Source organism: Triturus cristatus, chromosome 8, assembly GCF_964204655.1.
Source record: "Triturus cristatus chromosome 8, aTriCri1.1, whole genome shotgun sequence".
Lineage (NCBI taxonomy): Eukaryota > Metazoa > Chordata > Amphibia > Caudata > Salamandridae > Triturus > Triturus cristatus.
The window spans coordinates 1,217,887,447-1,217,907,814 of NC_140591.1; the positions used below are offsets into that span (position 1 = coordinate 1,217,887,447).

The following is a 20,368-nucleotide window of genomic DNA, read 5'->3' on the forward strand; positions in this document are numbered from 1 at the left end:
ATTTCTGAATAGGAATTGCTATTTAACTTAATTGATTTGAGGGGAGGACGGTTTCCAAGTTCATGGAACGAGGCCACAATTGTTATGGTTTTAACACCAGCCAATGACCCTCGGAAGGCAGATTCCTATCCCCCAATCTCCCTGTAAAATGCAGATTATAAAATCTTCATGCGCATTTTGGCAGGGAGATGGCCAAGGTAGCCCCCCACTTGTTGCATCTGGATAAGAAAGGATGTGCGCCAAAGATGCAAATTTAAGAACTTACGCAGCAACCAATAGGTACTATTGATCTAGCCACCGCTCGCTCGACTCCCTTGGCCGTGGTCACAATTGATGCGGCTAAAGCATTCGATGGAGTATGCTGGGCTTACCTATAGATGGTCCTGGTGGTAATGGGATTCAGTCAAGGTTTTATCTCCACTCTCCGAACATTATATAAAAACTCCTCAGCTAGCATTCTCCTTAATGGATCTTCGACCCAGAGTGTTACCATTCAAAGGGGCACTAGGGCAGGGGTGCCCCTTGTCACCTCTTGTTTGATATTAATATTTAAGTCTCCCTGTTTTCTGTTTTACTGATTTGTACAGATGAATACAGACACAAAACCATTTATTTTCTTCTCTGTATTTATTTTTAAATGTGGACAAAAATGGAAATTGGGTTGCTTTGAGTGATATGAAATAGTCTCTGCCGTGACTGCCAGGCCAATGTGTGTACTGATAGGTAAGGGGGTTAAAAAATGAAAGGAAGTTTAGTAAAGAGGCTTCAGCAGCATTAGATATGCACAAGGATGTTACTGTAATTTGCATATTTTCATATAGGTACATTGAATTATCTTCTGCAGGTGGTCATGTCACTGAAACCAGGCAGGCATTCAAGCAGGATTGCATATTTATCATTAAATAAATGTGTAAATAAACCAGTTTCTGCTTCATTTTTTCACAAAACCCTAAGAAAATGAGGATAGAAACAGATAACATTAGCAAAAAAGAACTATGGATAAATACCGTCAGAAAAGGCAAAGAAATAAATGCCATACAACCGGGAGCCTTATTTATATTGAGACATTAGCACAACTGCTTGGCAATGATAGCCATGTTATCCATTTTAACTCCCCTCCCTCTCTTACCAATAAGATTGTGCGGTGTGCAGATGACCTGACAATCTATACATGTGATCCCACCCAAACTATACCTAGGGTGGAGAGGTTGGTAGTGGAGTTTGGTGCTTTTTCAGGATAGATGGTCAACAACTCGAAGACTGAGATAATGTGCTGGAATTTAGATGGTTGGAGGGGGAAGTATCAGCAGCGTTAAAATATCTTGGGATGGTTATTGTTAACCCAGTGGAGGTAATACCAGCTTACAATTTGAATAAGGTGACTAAGGAGGTCGATATCATGTTATCAAGATGAAAGAGCCTGCAATGACAATCTATAGTTGAGTGAACCTTATTAAGATGTCGATCCTCCCTAAATTTACTTATCTATTTAAATGTATTCTCCTTACTTCCCAAGATCAATCATCAACATGATTCAGGGGGAAACATCCAGTTTTATATAGGCTCCAATTGGGGCAAGACTGTCTTGGAAGAAGTTGAAGCGCAGGCTCAAGAAGGGAGGTTTAGTCCCACCGGATTGGAACTTATATGGCATAGTATTTCAGTTTAAAAACCTCTGGATGCTTCTTGGAAAACCAGACAGCTCTACATGGGGAAAGCTTTCAGGTGAAATGATAAAGGAGTTTGGAGAGTGCAGTTTTTCGTACAAGTTTGGAGCTTCAAACTAAGGTGCGACTAAAGGTTTTAAAGACAGCATTAAACCTATGGTGTAAGGTGAGGAAGAAACTAAATATGGGCAGAGTCTCCCATTAAGGTAGGCAGGGATGGCGATTTGGGGGGAGGACTTCATCACAGTGCAGGGAATTTTACCATGGGTAGTCCTGCAAGCCAAAACTCAGGATAGCTTTCTAGGTTTAGATATAAACAGTTGTCATCCTGGCTTGCTACCTCGGCCTTGGAGATAAGGGGATACTGGGAATTAGAGTCCACTCTCCAGGATGGGAGAACTAAAAGGAAGGGAGTAGCCACTTGGTACTGGAAGCTCCTGGATGCTGAAGATAAGAACATGATGGCATCATATAGGATGTGGGAGGATACTATTCAGGGGCTGGACATACAACCATTATGGAATTGCTCCTTGAAACTGCCAACAGATTATTGGACACCTAAAATAAATCCAAGTTCGTAAAACAACCTACTCCCAGGTTTAGAAGATGTGGGTTTCTGAAAGTAGATGAACATGCCTTGTTCACCTGGGCATATATTGAGTCAACCTTAAAAGATATTCGGGAAGTTGCCATTGCATTATTATGTTAAGTTTTATTGAGGGTGGATAATACCACACATAGTACACTGAGCAGAGATCAACCCGGTCTTATCTTTTAGCTGCTACTGCTAGCCAGGAGGGAGATTTGTAAACATTGAATTGACCCATTACCTCAGAGTGTAATAAATTGGATTAATACAGCTAAATCGATCTGCAGTCTGCATATGGAAGGCATTTCAAGAAGTATGTGTGTGGTGTGGGATGAGTTTATCAGATGGACTGGCCTAGAGGGAAGAGACATGGATAGAACATAAGATCCAATGATCACACCAATGGCACAGCTTAAGATTAAAGCCCGGCAGGCTGGATCAGTTTGGATGAAACAACATGAATGCAACAGATCGAGTGTCGGTCAGAATGGGTTTGGCGGTCTGAGTATTGAAGACACTGTGGTGATTTGAGGACGGGAAAAAACACAAGTAAATATAATTTGCACGGTCTGTTAAAGACTCCAGCCAGTTTGTTCCCTGTAGTTAGTGACCACAGATTCACCCTTCTCCAACTATTTCAGTGTTTGAGGGTCTGTAGAAACATCCGGGTCAGTTTCAGCAGTGTTGAAAAATCGGCATGGGGTCGCCATTGGCTGCTTCTCCAGGAGAAAATAAAGTGCACGACCGCTATAATAACGGGTGCTTGCAAAATAAATATGTAAATAAAACAATTTAAAAGGAGCACGTTCAAACCACACCGTAAAAGAAATGAATAAGCACGACTGCTTTAGTTGAAGCGGACCACACTGTTAAGTACATAAGCAGTTTAATAATATAAAAGCGGGTGGGTGCTGGGATGTTATGGGTGGAATAGGGTAAGAGCATTTAAGAAAATAGTGCTTACCAACTTATAAAGCAGACCGTGTAATACCACCAGTAAAAGGTACAGTTGTTATGGGAGGTAACAAATGCAGACAAGGCTGTACCAAGGAGGAACTAACAAGCCTATTTATTAATTAGAAGCCAGCATTTACGAAGGACAAGGACACAAGCCAACGACAAATATGGGTGGAGTGGGCGGGGCTTCCAGTGCATACCTTAATACAGCATGCCTCGCAGAGCGAGCAGTGCATGCGCTCTGCCGCTAGGCTCGACCTAAAAACACAGGCTCTGCAGTGACCAGTCGAGTCATGTTTAAATGGTGGCACTATCAGTGCTGCAAGCCCACTAAGCGGCATTTGATTTACAGGCCTTGAGCACACACTGGGCACTTTACTAGGAGCTTAAAAGTAAAAAAAATATGCCAAAAGTGGATAAACCAATGTTACCTTTTTTTTATTTAAGTAAAGAGCACATGTACTTTAGCACTGGTTAGCAGTGGTAAAGTGCCCAGGCATAAAGACAGCAAAAACAAGGTGGAGTCCCGGGTGGTGTGACTCGGTGGATCCAACAATATTTTACCCACAATTTACTGCAAACTTCAAAACTTTGCCTAAAACCTAAAATCGCACCATTTACCCTACATTTTTGTGACGTAAACTTCCAAAATCAGTAAGAGTTTACAATATTCCTACCACCCAGCGTACCCCCACTTGTCCCGACAAAAATGCTTCCCTACTTGTGTGACTTGGCCTAGTGTTGCCGACTGGTACAAATCAAACCAGTGTCAATTAGAAACGCTACAAATGACTTTCATTGACCTTGGTTTGATGCTAGCCTGTCACATGCACTGGGACCAGCCACACAAGCGAAGTAGCATGTTTACTGGGACAAGTGGGAGAACACTGCGTGGTAGGAAATTTGTGGATTCCTGCAGTAGAAGTTTACGTCACAGAAACGCAAGGAAAATGTGCAATTTGAGACAAAGTTTGAGGTTTGCAAGGCATTGTGGGTAACAAAACTTGGTGGGATTTATGCTAGGCATACCACCCTGGACTCCCGTGGGTGTCTAGTTTTCAGAAATGTCTGGGGTTGGTAGATTTTTCTGGGTGGCAGTCGCGCCCCTGCCCCAAAAAAATTAGTTGCTACCCCCATTGCCAAATCAGATCATTTTTGTGACAGGAAATGTCTCCACATTGTATTTTAGCTCCTTTGCTGTTGGGGGCACTAGGCCTACCTACACGAGAGATACCGTTTTTATTGGGTGACTTGGGGAAATGTTAGGTGGTAGGAAATCTGTGGCTCTGTGCAGATTCCAGAACTTTCCAGGAAAATGTGTTTTAGTCAAAGATTGAGGTTCGCAAGTGTTAGAAAACATTTTGAGAGCCACACACGTCACCTTACCATGCGTGTCTAGTTTTTAAAAAAGTAGAGTTTTTTTTATGATTTCCTAGATGCTGGCTGAGCTAGGGCCCAAAACCCACAGCTAGCCACACTGCAAAAACAGGATACATTTTTAGTTGAAAAATGTGATGCGTCCATGTAGTGCTTTTGAGGGAACTAGCCCTACCCACATAAGTGAGGTACCATTTTCATCGGGACGCTTTGGACAATACTGGGCAGAAGGAAATTTGTGGCTCCCCACAGATTGCAGCAGTTTTTATCCGGACACATGTGGGAATACAGAACATATTACCGATTTGTATTTTGCAACATTTTTGCCTTGCAAATGTAAGCAGTGTGTAAGAAAGAAGAAATTTTGATAAATGCCCTCTGAATCACATGGTAGCATGGGTACCCACAAATTCAGAGAAGTACAAATAACCGCTGCTCATAAACACTGTATCTGGGGTCTATTTCAGAAATACATAGGTTTCTTTGATACCCATTTTCACTCTTTATTTTACTATGTAAATTGCTCTATACCCTGTACGCAGTGAAAAAACATTGTGCGGTGCAGTTCAGTTGTTGGCTCTGGGTTTTCCAGGTTCTTAGCGAAGCTACACACACTGTATATCTCTGCAACCAGAAGGGTCTAGCAGACGTAACGACATGTTGCTTTTGTAAATCTGCCATTGTGACAAGAAACTACAAATTAAAACGTAAGCCCAAATGTCTGTTTTTTGTAGTAATTTTCAATGATTTTTTTTCCAAGGCTAGTGTCTTTGGAAAACCCTTGAGATCTACACAAATGACCCCTTGCTGAATTTATACTTTGCCTACTTTTCAGAAACCTATAGATTTCACGATTCACCCATAGATTTCACCCTGCGTTTGCATCACAACCTGGAAGTAGGTTAAAGCACACAAAAAAATAGGACAAAACGGGATACCTTTTTGGAGAAGGGCAAAACTGTGGCATTTTTTTTTTGACTCAGCTCAGCATATTCCTGATAGCCAGGAAAATGGCAACTGTGGCAAAACTTTCGTTGATGCCATTTTTAGGGGAAAAAACAACCTTGTGTGTGGAGCACTCCCTCTCCCCCCCCCCCCCATAACCCCCCACCACCCGGAGAATCCACCACCCCTGGGTACCTTTACAATCCCCAGGATGTTGGTAAAACCACTTAAAAAACCATAGGTTTCACACATGTTATAGTTAGCTAGGCATTTCCCTCGTAAAAAACCAATGAAATTCCCCCGTTATACTTAGTGCAGGCAACTATAACTCACGCGACCGCAATCCTCTGCTGATGACGTCAGATATTACATCACTGATGACATATGTGTCTTTCTGAAGAAAAAAAAAATGTAATATATGTATAGCTAAAGATGAATGGAAGAAGACATGGGTAAATAAGTGTCTAAATACAGTGATGTAATATCTGACGTCATCAGCAGAGGATTGCGGTCGCGTGAGTTATAGTTGCTTGCACTAACTATAACGGGGGAATTTCATTGGTTTTTTACGAGGGAAATGCCCAGCTAACTATAACATGTGTGAAACCTATGGTTTTTTAAGTGAATTTGCAAGGTTTTTTAAATGCTAATTCCTAACTATAACGTGTGTGAAACCTATGGTTTTCAGTGAATATATATATATATATATATATATATATATATATATATATATATATATATATATATATATTCACTGAAAAAACCATAGGTTTCACACGTTATAGTTAGCTGGACATTTTACTGATAAAAAAACCTATGAAATTCCCCCGTTATAGTTAGTGCAGGCAACTATAACTCACGCGACCGCAATCCTCTGCTGATGCGAATACTGTATTTAGACACTTATTTGCCCATGTCTTCTTCCATTAAATTTTAGCTATACATATATTACAAATATTTTTTTTTCATAAAGACACATATGTCATCAGCAGAGGATTGCGGTCGCGTGAGTTATAGTTGCCTGCACTAACTATAACGGGGGAATTTCATAGGTTTTTTTATCAGTAAAATATCCACCTAACTATAACATGTGTGAAACCTATGGTTTTTTCAGTGAATTTGCAAGGTTTTTTAAATGCTAATTCCTAACTATAACGTGTGTGAAACCTATGGTTTTTTCAGTGAATTTGTACGTTTTTTAAATGCTAAGTTACTTTACGCCATTCGTGGCGTGCGCGCCCAGTTAACGCAGTTCGTTCCGTGCGCGCACGGTGCGCTTCGCGCACCGTGCGCACACAGTGAGCACGCGGTGCGCTTCGCGCACCGCGCGCCCACTTTACGCAGTTAGTGCCGTACACGCACGGTGGGCACGCGGTACGCACCGCGTGCCCACGTTACGCTGGATGGGCCATGTACGCACGATGCGCTTCGCGCACCGTGCGCACATGAAGGGCGTATTATGCGCTTCGTTGTGCAAGGTAAACTTTTAAATTTTCATTGATTATTTATGCAATGCACAAATGGTGCCCTTCGGGCACCATTTGCACACGGGGTGGGGAGAGTATGGTTACTTTTTTTTTTTTTTAAACTTTTACATTTTCAGTTGATATTATATGCTATGCACAAATGGTGCCCTTCAGGCACCATTTGCACATGGGGTGGGGAGAGTATGGTTAATTTTTTTTATTTTTTTTATTTTACCGTACGCGTACGGTAAGCGTAATCGGCGATTTTACGAAAAAAAAAAAAAAATTCCTTTTTGGCCTTGGGGGTTCTTTGGGGACACCATCAACAAGGCTAGGGGGTTAGGAGCTGTCTAAACAGCCCCTTTACATGTTTTTTGCCTTTGTTTTTCCTCCCCCCCCTCAGAGTGCGAGAGAGAAAATGGCGGCCGCCGCTTCCTGGTTTCGACCGATTCGAATGTTTACTAAGATCTAACAGCCAATCAGAATCGCGCTCGTCACCGTACGCGTACGGTAAGCTTACCGTAAGCTGCCACAGATATATATATATATTGATTTAAATGCTATTTTCTCAGGAACTACTGAACAGATTTACACCAGACCTACAAAAGGCACTTCCTTGACCTGAGGACTACCTCTCTGCCAAATTTCAAGTAACTCTGTTCAGCCGTTCGGGCTGTAGCTGTGTCTAAAGGTCCTATGGAAAAATGCATGGGAAAAACGCGTTTTGGGACCCCCCTTTTTTCTCAGCCCCCGCTTGACGAATCCCCCCGAGACTTTCAGGGTAGGAGCGGAGCGTAGCGCCCCACCTATTTTGAAAATTTCGCGAGGATTCGTCGACCGGCGCCAAAGTTATTCCAAATAGAATGTTGCGGTTTTCCTATGGAAACAGGGTCCTAACTATAACTACCTACTAGCGACTGCCAGTAGGTAAATAATATATATATATATATATATATATATATATATATATTACCTACTGGCAGTCGCCAGTAGGTAGTTATAGTTAGGACCACGTTTCCATAGGAAAACCTCAACATTCTATTTTGAATAACTTTGGCGCCGGTCGACGAATCCTCGCGAATTTCTCAAAATAGGTGGGGCGCTACGCTCCGCTCCTACCCTGAAAGTCTCGGGGGGATTCGTCAAGCGGGGGCTGAGATAAAAGGGGGGTCCCAAAACGCGTTTTTCCCATGCATTTTTCCATAGGACCTTTAGAACGAGCTACAGCCCGAACGGCTGAACAGAATTACTAGAAATTTGGCAGAGAGGTAGTCCCTAGGTCAAGGAAGTGCCTTTTGTAGGTTTGGTGTAAATCTGTTCAGTAGATTCTGAGAAAATAGCCTTTAAATCAATATATATATCTGAGCCCGCTTACCGTACGCTTACCGTAAGCTTACGGTGGCGTGCGCGAGCGCGATTCTGATTGGCTCTTAGATCTTAGTAAACATTCGAATCGGCCGAAACCAGGAAGCGGCGTCCGCCATTTTGTCTCTCGCACTGAGTGTTGTTTATCAAACATGATGGCCAAAAACATGTTACGGGGCTGTTTTGACAACTCCCTCCCACATAGTCATGTTGAGGGAGTCCCCAAACATCCCCCAAGAGCAAAAACGGTTTTATTTTTTTTTCGGCAATTTCGCGGGGTACGCTTACCGTACGCTTACCGTACGCTTACCGTACGCTTACGGTAAAAAAATAAAAATAAAAAAAACACTATCCACACTTACCCCACCCCCTGTGCTTTTGGTGGCCGCAGGCCACCAAATGTGCAGGGCTTATTAATAGAGAAAAAAAACGTAATTTTGGCAAAATGAAATTATAAAATCGAAATAAAAAAAACACTATCCACATTGACCTCACCCCCTGTGCTTTTGGTGGCCGAAGGCCACCAAATGTACAGGGCTTATTAAAGTTGATAAAAACCGTGCACGGAACGAACTGCGTTAAGTGGGCGCGCACGCCACAAATGGCGTAAAGTAACTTAGCATTTAAAAAACCGTACAAATTCACTGAAAAAACCATAGGTTTCACACACGTTATAGTTAGGAAATAGCATTTAAAAAACCTTGCTAATTCACTGAAAAAACCATAGGTTTCACACATGTTATAGTTAGCTGGACATTTTACTGATAAAAAACCAATGAAATTCCCCCGTTATAGTTACTGTAGGCAACTATAACTCACGCGACCGTAATCCTCTGCTGATGACATATGTGTCTTTATGAAAAAAAAATATTTGTAATATATGTATAGCTAAAATTTAATGGAAGAAGATATGGGCAAATAAGTGTCTAAATACAGTATTAGCATCAGCAGAGGATTACGGTCGCGTGAGTTATAGTTGCCTACAGTAACTATAACGGGGGAATTTCATTGGTTTTTTATCAGTAAAATGTCCAGCTAACTATAACATGTGTGAAACCTATGGTTTTTTCAGTGAATATATATATATATATATATATATATATATATATATATATATATATATATATAAGATTTGGCATGGACAGATTATGTGGAAAAAAGGTTGTGGAGGCCTAACCATGGCTTACCCCAAATAGCAAACAAACATTGGCAAAGTCAACATGTCTCGCCTATGCAAGCGCTATTGGGTTTTAGCCATGTTGTATACCAGTATGGCTGCTGTTCAGCATGGCTAAACACTAGTGGTGTAGAGGAATGTGGCGTGGAGTGTTGTACAGAGGTATTTCGAAGAGTGGAGCAGAGCGCTATAGAGTGGAGTGGCAGAGTGCTGTGTATTAGAGTGACATTCTGTGGATTAATGTAAAGTGCCATAGAGCAGAGTGGACTGGTGTAGAGAGGCAAAGTATAGTGGCATAGAAAGCAGCGGCACTGAATTAATCAGCATACAATGCAGCACCGAAGATCAGAGTGGTGCATAGTAGAGTGGAGTGGAACGGAGTGATGAGGGCAGTGGCACAGAGTAGAGTCAAGTGACAGAGTGCAGAGGCGTAGTGTGGTGTAGAGTAGAGTATAACGTGGAGTGGTGCAGGGCAGAGTAAAATGGTGTAGAGTGCTGTGGCGTAGATTAGAGTGGCGTTCAGTGGAATGCCATAGAGTGCAGGGTCATAGAGTGGAGTGTTACAGAGTGCAATGGCGTAGAGTGTATTGGTATAGAGTGCAGTGTTACAGATGGGCATAGAGTATGGTGGTGTAGAGTGGAGCTGTGCAGAGTAATTTGGTGTGGGCTAGACGGGAGCTGTGTAGAGTTCAGTGGTTAAGAGTGCAGTGGCATAGAGTAAAATGGTGAAGAGTGCATTGGCACAGGGTAGAGAGGCATAGAGTGCAGTGGGATAGAGGGGGTACAGTGCAGCGGTGTGGTGTAAAGTGGAGTGGTGTAGAGTGGAATATTCATGGTGTGGTAGCACACTGCCATTGCAGTCAACACATTTTCAATTGAAGCGACCGTTACATTTGCACAGACATAGTTTTACTATTAAAACGATTCAGTGTATAGACGGAAATGTGCGGAAATTGCATCACCTACTGTAATGATTTGATCATATTGAAGTATTTGTTCCCAACACATATACAGAAACAATTTAAATATGTGCTAGAAAAACACTCTTTCCTACCCCTGGTGTCCAGCAAGATTGTCACATAAATCCTCTCACTTTAAAGTCAGAGAAAGAAATGTAATCAAGCTCCCTTAGAAGACAGCGCCTGGCATTTGACCTTGGTCTTAGAAAGACAGCAAATGTGACGAGATAAGAACAAGATGTACAGGCCCGTTTACAGAAAAGAAGCATTCAGAAGGATACTGTAATATGGTTCGGGCAGCGAAAGGAACAAACTCAGGGCAAACAGCCTAAAAACAAAAGGCCAAACCCAAAGGGGATGATGGACGGAGTGTTGAACATTGCAAGCACTCCCCCAGTCAACTGATCTGGGTTTAATCCATCATCATTCTTTAGCTCACTCTGCCACCCCAGTACAGACATGGGCATACGCAAATCAGTCTGACCCTGTGCCACATGGGAACAGTCCAGCCCGAACTGCCAAGTCATGTCTTCCCTGGACCGGAAAGAAGCACCCTGAGACCAGTTTCTGGCTAATCCGCAGTCATCAGCCAGGCTAGCTTGAATCCAGTGGCAAAGTGAGCAAGGGACCTACGTTTGGGCATACCCTGCCAACAAAAGGCCAGCAAATAGAAAGCAAGAACATTTGAGATGCAAACCACAAAGCCAATGGCAAGTAACGGGCAAAGAGCATTCCTAGGTAAACTTTCTGGAAGTCCCCAAGATGTCTTCAGCAAACCAGACAGCTTGCTGCCTGGTAGGCTGCGACCTATAAATGGGCTTAGCATTCTAGGGAGAAAAGGCCTAGCAGCGAAAGGGTTAAGGTTTAAAGATAAAGATACGGAAACTACAAATGCTGGAAAACCAAGGAAGAAAACAATTTCATTTAAAAAAAATCCTCACATCACACTGTTCTTTAAAAGATCCGCATTAATTTCCAATGGTAAAGTGATAATAATCACAAGCTTCTGTACGTCCTCAAAGTTCACACAGGCCTCGGATCACAATATATTCAATTACAGTTGATGGGATAAGTTTCAAAGTTCAACCTAAGATCCTGGAAGGCCAGGCCAGATTTAACCTTAATACTCATGGAGGAAAATATTTCTGCATGTTTGAAGCACAACTCAGGAATACTCTGTGCACAAAACCTAAGAATCTATTTAACATGGGATCATTTAAAAAAAAGAAAAAACACAAGAACAACCATATTCAAAGAAGTCTTTTGATCTACCTTGGTATCCTCTAGATTCACCTGCACTTGAAGCAGAAACGGCGCCTCTGTGCGCAGTTTGACTCTTGCTGAAGGATGAATCTGAACTCTCTACATGCATGACCTGATCTTGTTCAATTCTGATACTGCCTCATCCAAAGCAAGCATTCAAAATATTATATGAACTGCTTTCTCCTCAAGGCCATCAGCGCTTCAAAGTGGCTTTGTCACAATTCAACACTACATAACAAATTAATCAAACCAAAGGAAATGCGAAAGTTAAACGAGTCCAACTGCTTGATATCCAAATCGTTCCAATAGACAGCAACATGTCGCCAACTGCGTAATGGAATGGTTGAGCAGGCAGGGGAAACTAAGAGGAGCCAGTTATTCAAAACACCTATGTCCAGAAGGCAAGGCGACAGCACTCAAAATTAATAGAGTGAACTGACTGCATGAGCTTGAGAACAGAAGAATAGAACTGACAGAGTAGGCAGTACTAGAGTGCTTAAAGGAGACTACCAATATAGATCATCTAGCTTCCAGTCCAACATCTCCAAGGCATTGACAGGGACTCAATACTCAATATTGGGAATTATTTTGTGTGGCTGTGTTTCATCCAGCAGCATTTGGAAGAAGCCTTTGGTCTAACATGGTGCTTCCAACCCACCCACGTGGTGTTGCTGTGTGTGGGTGAATTTTCAGGCGAGCAAAGGGGTGGGGATGTTTGGGGGCACCTTGTGAATCTGTTGTTGGGGAATGGTTGCATTGTGGTCAGGAATAGCAGATGGGTGGGATAAGTTTAAGAGTTTGGTGTGATAGGTAGATCATAGCCAGGATTGGAGAGGCAGCATTACATTCCGGATGCATCCCAGGTGACCAAGGGCAAACGTGCTCAAATAAGCAGCAAGTTCCACCAGGCCCTCAAGCCCGAAATAAGTCTCACCAGCAGGTGTGGAGTGTTCAAGAGTTTAGCAGTGCATCCCGTCCGCAGGCGATCACAGCGGCTGCAGCTTGGCTCAGGTAAGTCAGCCTGACACGGCCCAAGTGGGTGCACTCAGCGAGGGCAGAGCCTCTCATTTACTGTTGTGCTCCTGAAGCTATCAGCAGCATTCTACAGCTCCCCTGGAGGGCGTTTGGCTCCCGATGGGGGCGGCTATGACAATCCTGTCTTGGGTTCCTTGCATAAGTGAAGGTGCGTGGGTGCACCCACGCGCTCCCACGGCATCCTCACTTCTCTGGCATATAGGGGAAAGAAGTCACAGTCCTTGGTGTTCCTGGTGATTCCCTCTAACATACTGGGTCATTGCAAGTCAATGTTCATGGCATTCGGCGTGTTCAATACAGTGAAGTTATCTGCGGCGACCCTTAAAGCAAGGCAGTCTTTTCCTACTGGCATAATGGAGTTGCCGCACCTCTACCACCCAAGGCTTCCTTCCACCTTTACCAATTTGCAGTTTTTACACAGCTATCTTCAAAGTGGCTCTTCCCTGGCATACAGGTTCGCCGACTAAGTCCTGCATGCGGGCAACAACCAGATCTGTCTAGTAGCAGTTTCCTTGCACAGAAGTCCACTCAACAGGCCTCCCAACTTGACCTCTCTCCCTCTTCTTTACAGGGCACATTAATCTTGGCAAACAAGAAGGCTCTGGTGTTCCAGGATACGTGGTCTGATACCAATAGAAATTATCACAGTTGATAAACTTGTGTTGAAAGATTTCTACACACCTAATCAAAGCCCTGATTTTGTTCCATAAAACATTCGTCTCCAAGAAAAAAAATGCTCTTGAACTAAAAAGGAACAATGTTATTGTAATAAAACCATAGGATAATGGAGGTGGCATAGTCATCTTATGATGATGAGATTCACAGAGATTAATAATGCAGAACATTATGTGGCACTGGACCACAATCCACTAGCAGGAGTCCAAACCATCAAAGAGCTAACAACTAAAGCTAAATAGGAAGGTTTTTAGGCCAAGAGTTCCTTTTTCTTAATAACAATAACCCAGAGACTTCTGTTTTGTACACACAAAAATTTACAAAAACTTGAAAAATCCTCCAGACAGACCAATTCTCTCAGGATCAGGCTCTATCTTAGAAACCCTTGGGCAATACACTGATTTTTTCATTAGAGACATTGTACCTCTTATAAAGAAATATGTGAAGGATAGTACTCATTTAAACAAACTACGAGAAGACTTGACTTTTGACCCCACTAGTAATAATAGACAGAGGCCCTGTACACGAACATTCCCCAAGAAGGGGGTATTCGTGTTGCAGAAAACAGACTGAAATCCAGGCCATCTCCAGTTCTGGTGCCTACCAACTTCATCTTTGAATTACTAGAAATTACTCTGACAAAATGTAATTGTAAATATTATTTTCAATGCAAAGGGACATCAAGGGGAGCAGTTTCTGCCCCTAATTTTGCTACTCTTTTTGATGATTACCTTGAAATGGCCTCCATCCCGAATACTTCAAATCCATTTTGCCCTGATTCTACTATGGAAAAGTTATAGATTTTGTATTTTGGCTGAACAACTGCCAACCTGACTCTAGATTCATATTGCACAGTAGCAATCAAAAAATAGATTTAGATCTCACAATTAAGATTTTAAATTTTTGTATGTCCCTTATGGTATTACATACATTTATAGGTTTCGCCTGCACAGCGCTTGCTATTGTATTCAATACAAGTCTTAAGAGAGGCTTACATCCCGCCCCCTTGCTTTTCATTGGTTCCTGTGCTTGCCACTTCTGCGACTCTGCTTCTATTGACTGTAACATACAGTTTCCTACATTTACCAATGCTTGTTACAGTGTTGTCTTATTAGTTTCCAGACACGGAGTACTGTTTGCACCTGCTTTTTGTGGAACCCACCCAGCCTGACTTTAATATGGTTGCCAGACACCAATGCACGTATGTAGCAACATGTTTCATTTTAGCCCTTTTTTCATGTTTACGACACCTTCGTAATTATGCATGATAATGACTCCAAAACACACATAGAATCAGTTTGAAATCCCTAAGACGCAGGTGTACACAGGATTCTCTAGTTGCATGTACTGATCTAACCTGCACTAAATATATATTTTCAGCAACCTTTGGAGTAATTTGTTAAGTCTAGAATCATCGTCTCCTTTTCATGTCTCATTGTACAGCGCCTGCCTTAATGAGGCACAGCTTTGTCGTTCACTTTGAAAAACGCAGTAAGCAGCAACTGCATCAACACAAGGAGTCGTTTGATACTCTGCCACTTACAAACGTAGGAATGAAATACATGATTAGGCCTCAACTCTACTGCTTTCAAGTTAGGCTATGTGCTGACTCTGCCAAACTGACATTCTATGAGGGTTCAATCTGTGAGTATGATGTATGCATGCATACATGGATACACTCTCGCCGTCACATCTGATAGCAGCCCATGTCGGTTAACGTCGCATTGTGTGCAAATTCCTTTAAAATAATTACGATTTATTCTTGGGTCTACTTTGGCCCCTGTATACCAACATTAACCTTAAAGATTCAACTACATTTCCTGTCATTTAGGAATAGATTTTGGCCCATGTATGCAGCCACTACCCACTAAACCGGTTGTGTTTCAATCAATATTGCTGCCCTCTTGGAAGGACAGCCTGGACTTCTAGTCCTTCATGGTGAGTCCTCACACCCCAACCATTTTGTTTTGTTTGTTTTTCTCAACCTCTTCCCCCCCCCCCCCCCCCCAAACGGAGCTGATCAATTGTTTTCCCCTCAGCAGTTCATAACCTCTTGCTGTTGCTGCTCTTACTCAGTAATTAGGAGAGCTTAACTTCTTGAGGTAAGAACAATTGTGCCCCTTTCTCCTTCCCCAAAACCCCTTCTGTTCCTTAAGCAGCCCTTGTGACTGAGGTCTTTTATTATTTTTCCCACAATCCTGATCGTTTCTTCTCCCAATTCGGGGAGAAATTCCTTGTGATAAAACGGAGCAGGAGTACCCACTCATGTACATTTGCCTACATTGCATAATTTCATTTTATTCAGACCGTGTGCTCGCCCCTTCACCGCAGTCCTGATGACCTCTAATGAGCCAAGGTCAAAACGCTGTCGGCCATAAGACACCATAGGCTTCTACCATGACCCATCTATGCGAATTGAGGAATCAATACTATACATCTTTCCTTTGTTTGGATGCACTTTTTCACGTTTAATTCATAGCATCAGTTGTGCACATTGTTTCACATGACTGATCTGTATTGATACATTTACTATTAATAAATGTAACTAAATATAACTAGCTTTTGGTTGCTTTTTGGAATTAAACTCATGAATCACTAAGATCAGAAAAATGTTATAGCTTTTGGAACAAAGTACTATTGTGGAGATAGTATGACTACACTGATCTGCAAAAGTGTTTTCCTTTTAAATAAGTCTACAGTGATCCACTGTTGTACGTTATATATCAAAAAATCCCAAATGCTCACTTTTGTGGTAGTGTGGGCGAACAGTTTAGGCTTATCAGAGGGTAGTGTTAATGTATTTGTTGAACACACAGAGTCAACAAATGAAACACACTCAAGAACAAATTCGAGACCAATTTAGAAAAATAAGTATTTTTATATTCATTTTTAACACCAAGAAGTATGTTAGGGTGTAAGTACTTTTCAGTTTAGCAGGTAAGTAAAACTGTTCACTTAAATGCATCTTTACGCATTAATGCTTTCCTATGGAGATAAAAGAATACACTGCATATGGATATTTAGAAATGATTCTCAGGGGACCCTCTAGGGACTTTAGGTGGTAGGGGGCCAAGATCCACAGTGCTACCAGCAGTTCAAGTTTACCTGCCCTGGGGTGTCCAGGCACAGAGGTGTTGGGACAGGTTGACAGCCTTGCGTGCTACACCATCGGCAAAGAGGGGGCCACCTAGAAAACAGTAGGAAGAGGGAAACTTGGGAGCAAGTCCGGAAGCTCCCAAAGGAGGCTCAGTTTGTGGAGGTCCTGGGAGTAGGGAAGCACCGTTGGTTGTCGTGGACCCAGACCGGGGAGCTTTGGTGCAGAGGGCTTTGGTCGGCTGTTGCTCATGTGTCAAAGGCACACACGGGTCTCTGTTAGACCTGCACAAGGTGACAAAACAGGACACCAGATCACTCTCTGTGCTGGTCTCTGCTGTGTCGACATCCCTCATCAGCTGCTCAATCTTTGTGGCATTGGAGTCCAGATTGGACTCAAACAAACTTTGGTTGATGCAAGGGGTCCGGTACCCCAGGTACTGGTGCAGGAGCCTCTGGTTGATCCCGGCGTCTTCTTATTTGATCTGGCCTCAGAGGGCATGGGCTCTTCCCTGCAGGGGTCAGAAACATGTGTGGTGGCAGGAGGATGATATCAATCGGCAAACTAAGAGGCTGGTAGGTTTTCGGGAGGCACCTCTAAGGTGACCTCTGGGTGCATGTTTTTATAAACCCACCACTGGCACCAGTAGGGATTTATTAAGACAAGGTGTTTTATACCAAACACCATAGGTTTCAGTGAAGCCTTCATGTAGCTGGGGAACACGTAATGACCAGTACATATACTTTAAATGACTTCCCTGTTCACTGGTACTATCTAGCAACAGCACTGGGGCATATCTACTCATTCAGCTATGTCCTCATGGTGTATATTGCACTCTGCCGTAGGTATACAAGGCCTGCTTTAGGGGTCACTCATGTATATTGCATGCAGCGTCTGAGGACATGACACATAGGGTGTGTGCCATGTTGCGTTTTCACATTTATATACACCATTTCAGGCAGTCTGCATTAGTTTGGTTGTGGATCCCTTAAGGTCGCACAATACATGATGCTGCCCTTAGGGACCCATATAGTACACATGTTCTAAGTACCATTTACCAGGGATTTACTACCGTGCTAAGTGTCTTGCCAACTGGGGAACAATTGCAGCTACCTTGTTTTACGGAAAGAGCACTGCGAAACTGTCTAGCAGGAACCCAATGCACTACAGTCAAAACTGCATCAAATACCAGGCAAAGAAAATTGGGGTGATCATGTCAAAAAGGAGCACATTCCTGCAATCAGAATCCAAGAGAGATCCAGGGCACCAACATACTTTTTGCCACTCCTTGAAAACCCATTAGTTGCCACTAATTACTCATGTAATTCAGACTAAGCATCCCTTTCACGAGCAAGATCCAGAATAAAGGTTATCCACCAACTTCAAGCCAGACCAGAAGACTACGACAACCTCTAAAAAGCATGTTACATGGGTGCCAGAGGAGCAGAATCAGTTTACGTAGCAGACAAGACTTCAACTTCTTGCAAAGCAACCAGCTGTATACGACAAAAGTGGATCACAAAATATTTCTGTTGCATGGATAGAATCTGCAGCTCTCTGAAATACTCTGCTACAACTAGGACTGAAAAGGAGATCATAAAATGAAGAAAAGGGGCCCTTGTTTGTTGCAAACCATTTTGTGGATGATGGTGTGTTACCTAAATTGCTTTAAAACTGATGTCCCCTTGGGTGTAGACAGTCTAGTTCGCATCTACTCTTTACTTGCCCATATTACCTTAATAAACATTTACTAAATGGTCTTGGTGAACATTCTGAGTTCACTTACAGATTACAAATCAATGTGGTTTTGCTAGTCAAGTCCAAATCCAAGATGGATCTCATCAGGCCTAAGATCCTACCTCTACTGGACAACCGAAACACAACATGTACATAAGTGATTTGCTGACCCCTAATCAGGCATTCCCACCATACACATCAAGACTTGAATTCATGAACCCATCCACCGCCATATAATAACACCTTAACATGTGCCTCTGCCCTTACTGTGTATTTACTTGCACATAACGCTATCCAAGGCGAAGGCCTCGAAGACATTTGTAAGCCTAGGAAATATTTATCAGCCATTCCACCACACAAATGTTCTACCCTGTGAATTAACCACTTGTTGACTCCAACTTACGTATCATGCAACAATATTAAATCCCTGACACGTTTCACCTCCGTGAGTCCTAAATACAGGGACGACCCAACTCTTGCAGCCCAGCACAACGACCGCCCACTACATTCTTCATGTAGCACCCATAAGTATGAGCCACGGGCACCGCCCCCACAGCATAAAATATGACACCGCACCAATGAATAAAAAGTATCTCCATCGCCACACCTCCAGCATGAAGCTGCAGAGATATGCGCTACACCTCCAACAAGAAGCCGTAGCCACAACTAGACCTCACCATGAAGCCACAACGCATGCACCGGCCCTCAGCATAAAACCGCAGACACCCCCAGCCATTAAGTTGTAAACACACACACGCTCCCCCTCCCCAACACAGGTCGAAGACATGCACCACTTCGTTTGCAACACAAGACATGTTGCACCTTTTCTTTTGGGTCTCGGACATATGGTCTTTCCTGTCTGATGCTTCAAACGCATGCACCCTCTTATGAAACCTCAGTAAGCTGCAACTTCCAGTAGAAGATCTTAAAACTGTGTGAGATCTTAGATTCGAACACATACCCTACACAAGGTCGTAGACATGCAGGATGTCCACGACACACTCATTCATCGCCAGACAGCCCTTTTATGGTGCAGTCCCTGATCCCTAAACAGGTACTCACAGCTTGCGCTGCCGCTCGTATTCGGCTTTGCGCTCCTCCTCCTCGCGCTTCTGCTTCTCGTCCAGAGTGCTGCGCTTGCTCAGGGTGCGCCCGAAGATATCCACGCGTTCCGGTGGGGTGACTGGCCTCTCCCGTTCCCTCTCGCGCTCCCGCTCACGTTCCCTTTCTCGCTCTCGTTCCCGCCGTGCTGCCGCAGCTGCCGCGGCCGCTGCAGCCGCTGACGCAGCGGCGTTAGACCGGGACCGTGAGCGCGACTCCCGCCGCCGGTTGCGCTTACTCTCCCGTGACTTTGAACGCTTGCGCACGCGCTCCTTGTCGCGCGAGCGGCTGCGCTTCTTGTTGTGCTTGCTGCTCTTGACGTGCTTGGAGCGGGACGAGCTGCGGCTGCGAGAGCGGCCCATGGCCGAGTCTGCAGAGGAGTTGACGGGAAGGCGCCCACTGGCCAGAAGACTATAAATTGAAGCTGCTGCTACGAGCAGATATCGCCCTCTGAGAATAAGCTGACGCCAGGCACCTCCTCCTCCTGGTCTTCAAACCAAAAAGCTGAGAAATCGCCGCCACCGGACACCAGCGCGAAGAAACCGACAGGCCGCGCACAGAAAAACCTCCCAGACAAGATGGCGGACAGGCTAGACTTCTCGCGCGACTTGCTATCCCACAATGCAAGACGACTGCTTGACTCAGGACTGACGGCATCACCCGAGGACTTCGGAGCGTCTCCGGAAACAGACGAATGTCTTCGGATAGTTAATTTCCTCAGCTACAAACGTGGAAGGTGTCAGGCTGGAGTCACTATGTAAACAAAATGTATCAGAACTGTCAAAACGAGCAGCGCTGCTCTGACAACTCGGATGTGTTCTCTTGGGCATCTTGTGCAGGAAGCGGCCATGTTTGACGGTTAAAAATCCGTCGAAGGAAGCATTTGCTTGATTCACTAAGCATAATAATACTAATTTATTACCTGCGAAGATTAAATCTCACCGACATCCTGCAACATACT

General features: G+C 43.5%; 1 protein-coding gene across 1 annotated transcript in view; it reads right to left on the reverse strand.

The window, feature by feature from the left end:
- The window catches only part of ARGLU1 (arginine and glutamate rich 1), a 108,114-nt gene extending 88,084 nt beyond the window's left edge, over positions 1-20,030 (reverse strand). The window contains exon 1 of the mRNA XM_085622897.1: positions 19,369-20,030. Coding sequence (XP_085479023.1) covers positions 19,369-19,769 — 401 coding nt within the window. The 5' untranslated portion in view covers positions 19,770-20,030. The remainder of the gene's footprint in view (positions 1-19,368) is intronic.
- Positions 20,031-20,368: the final 338 nt, after the last annotated feature.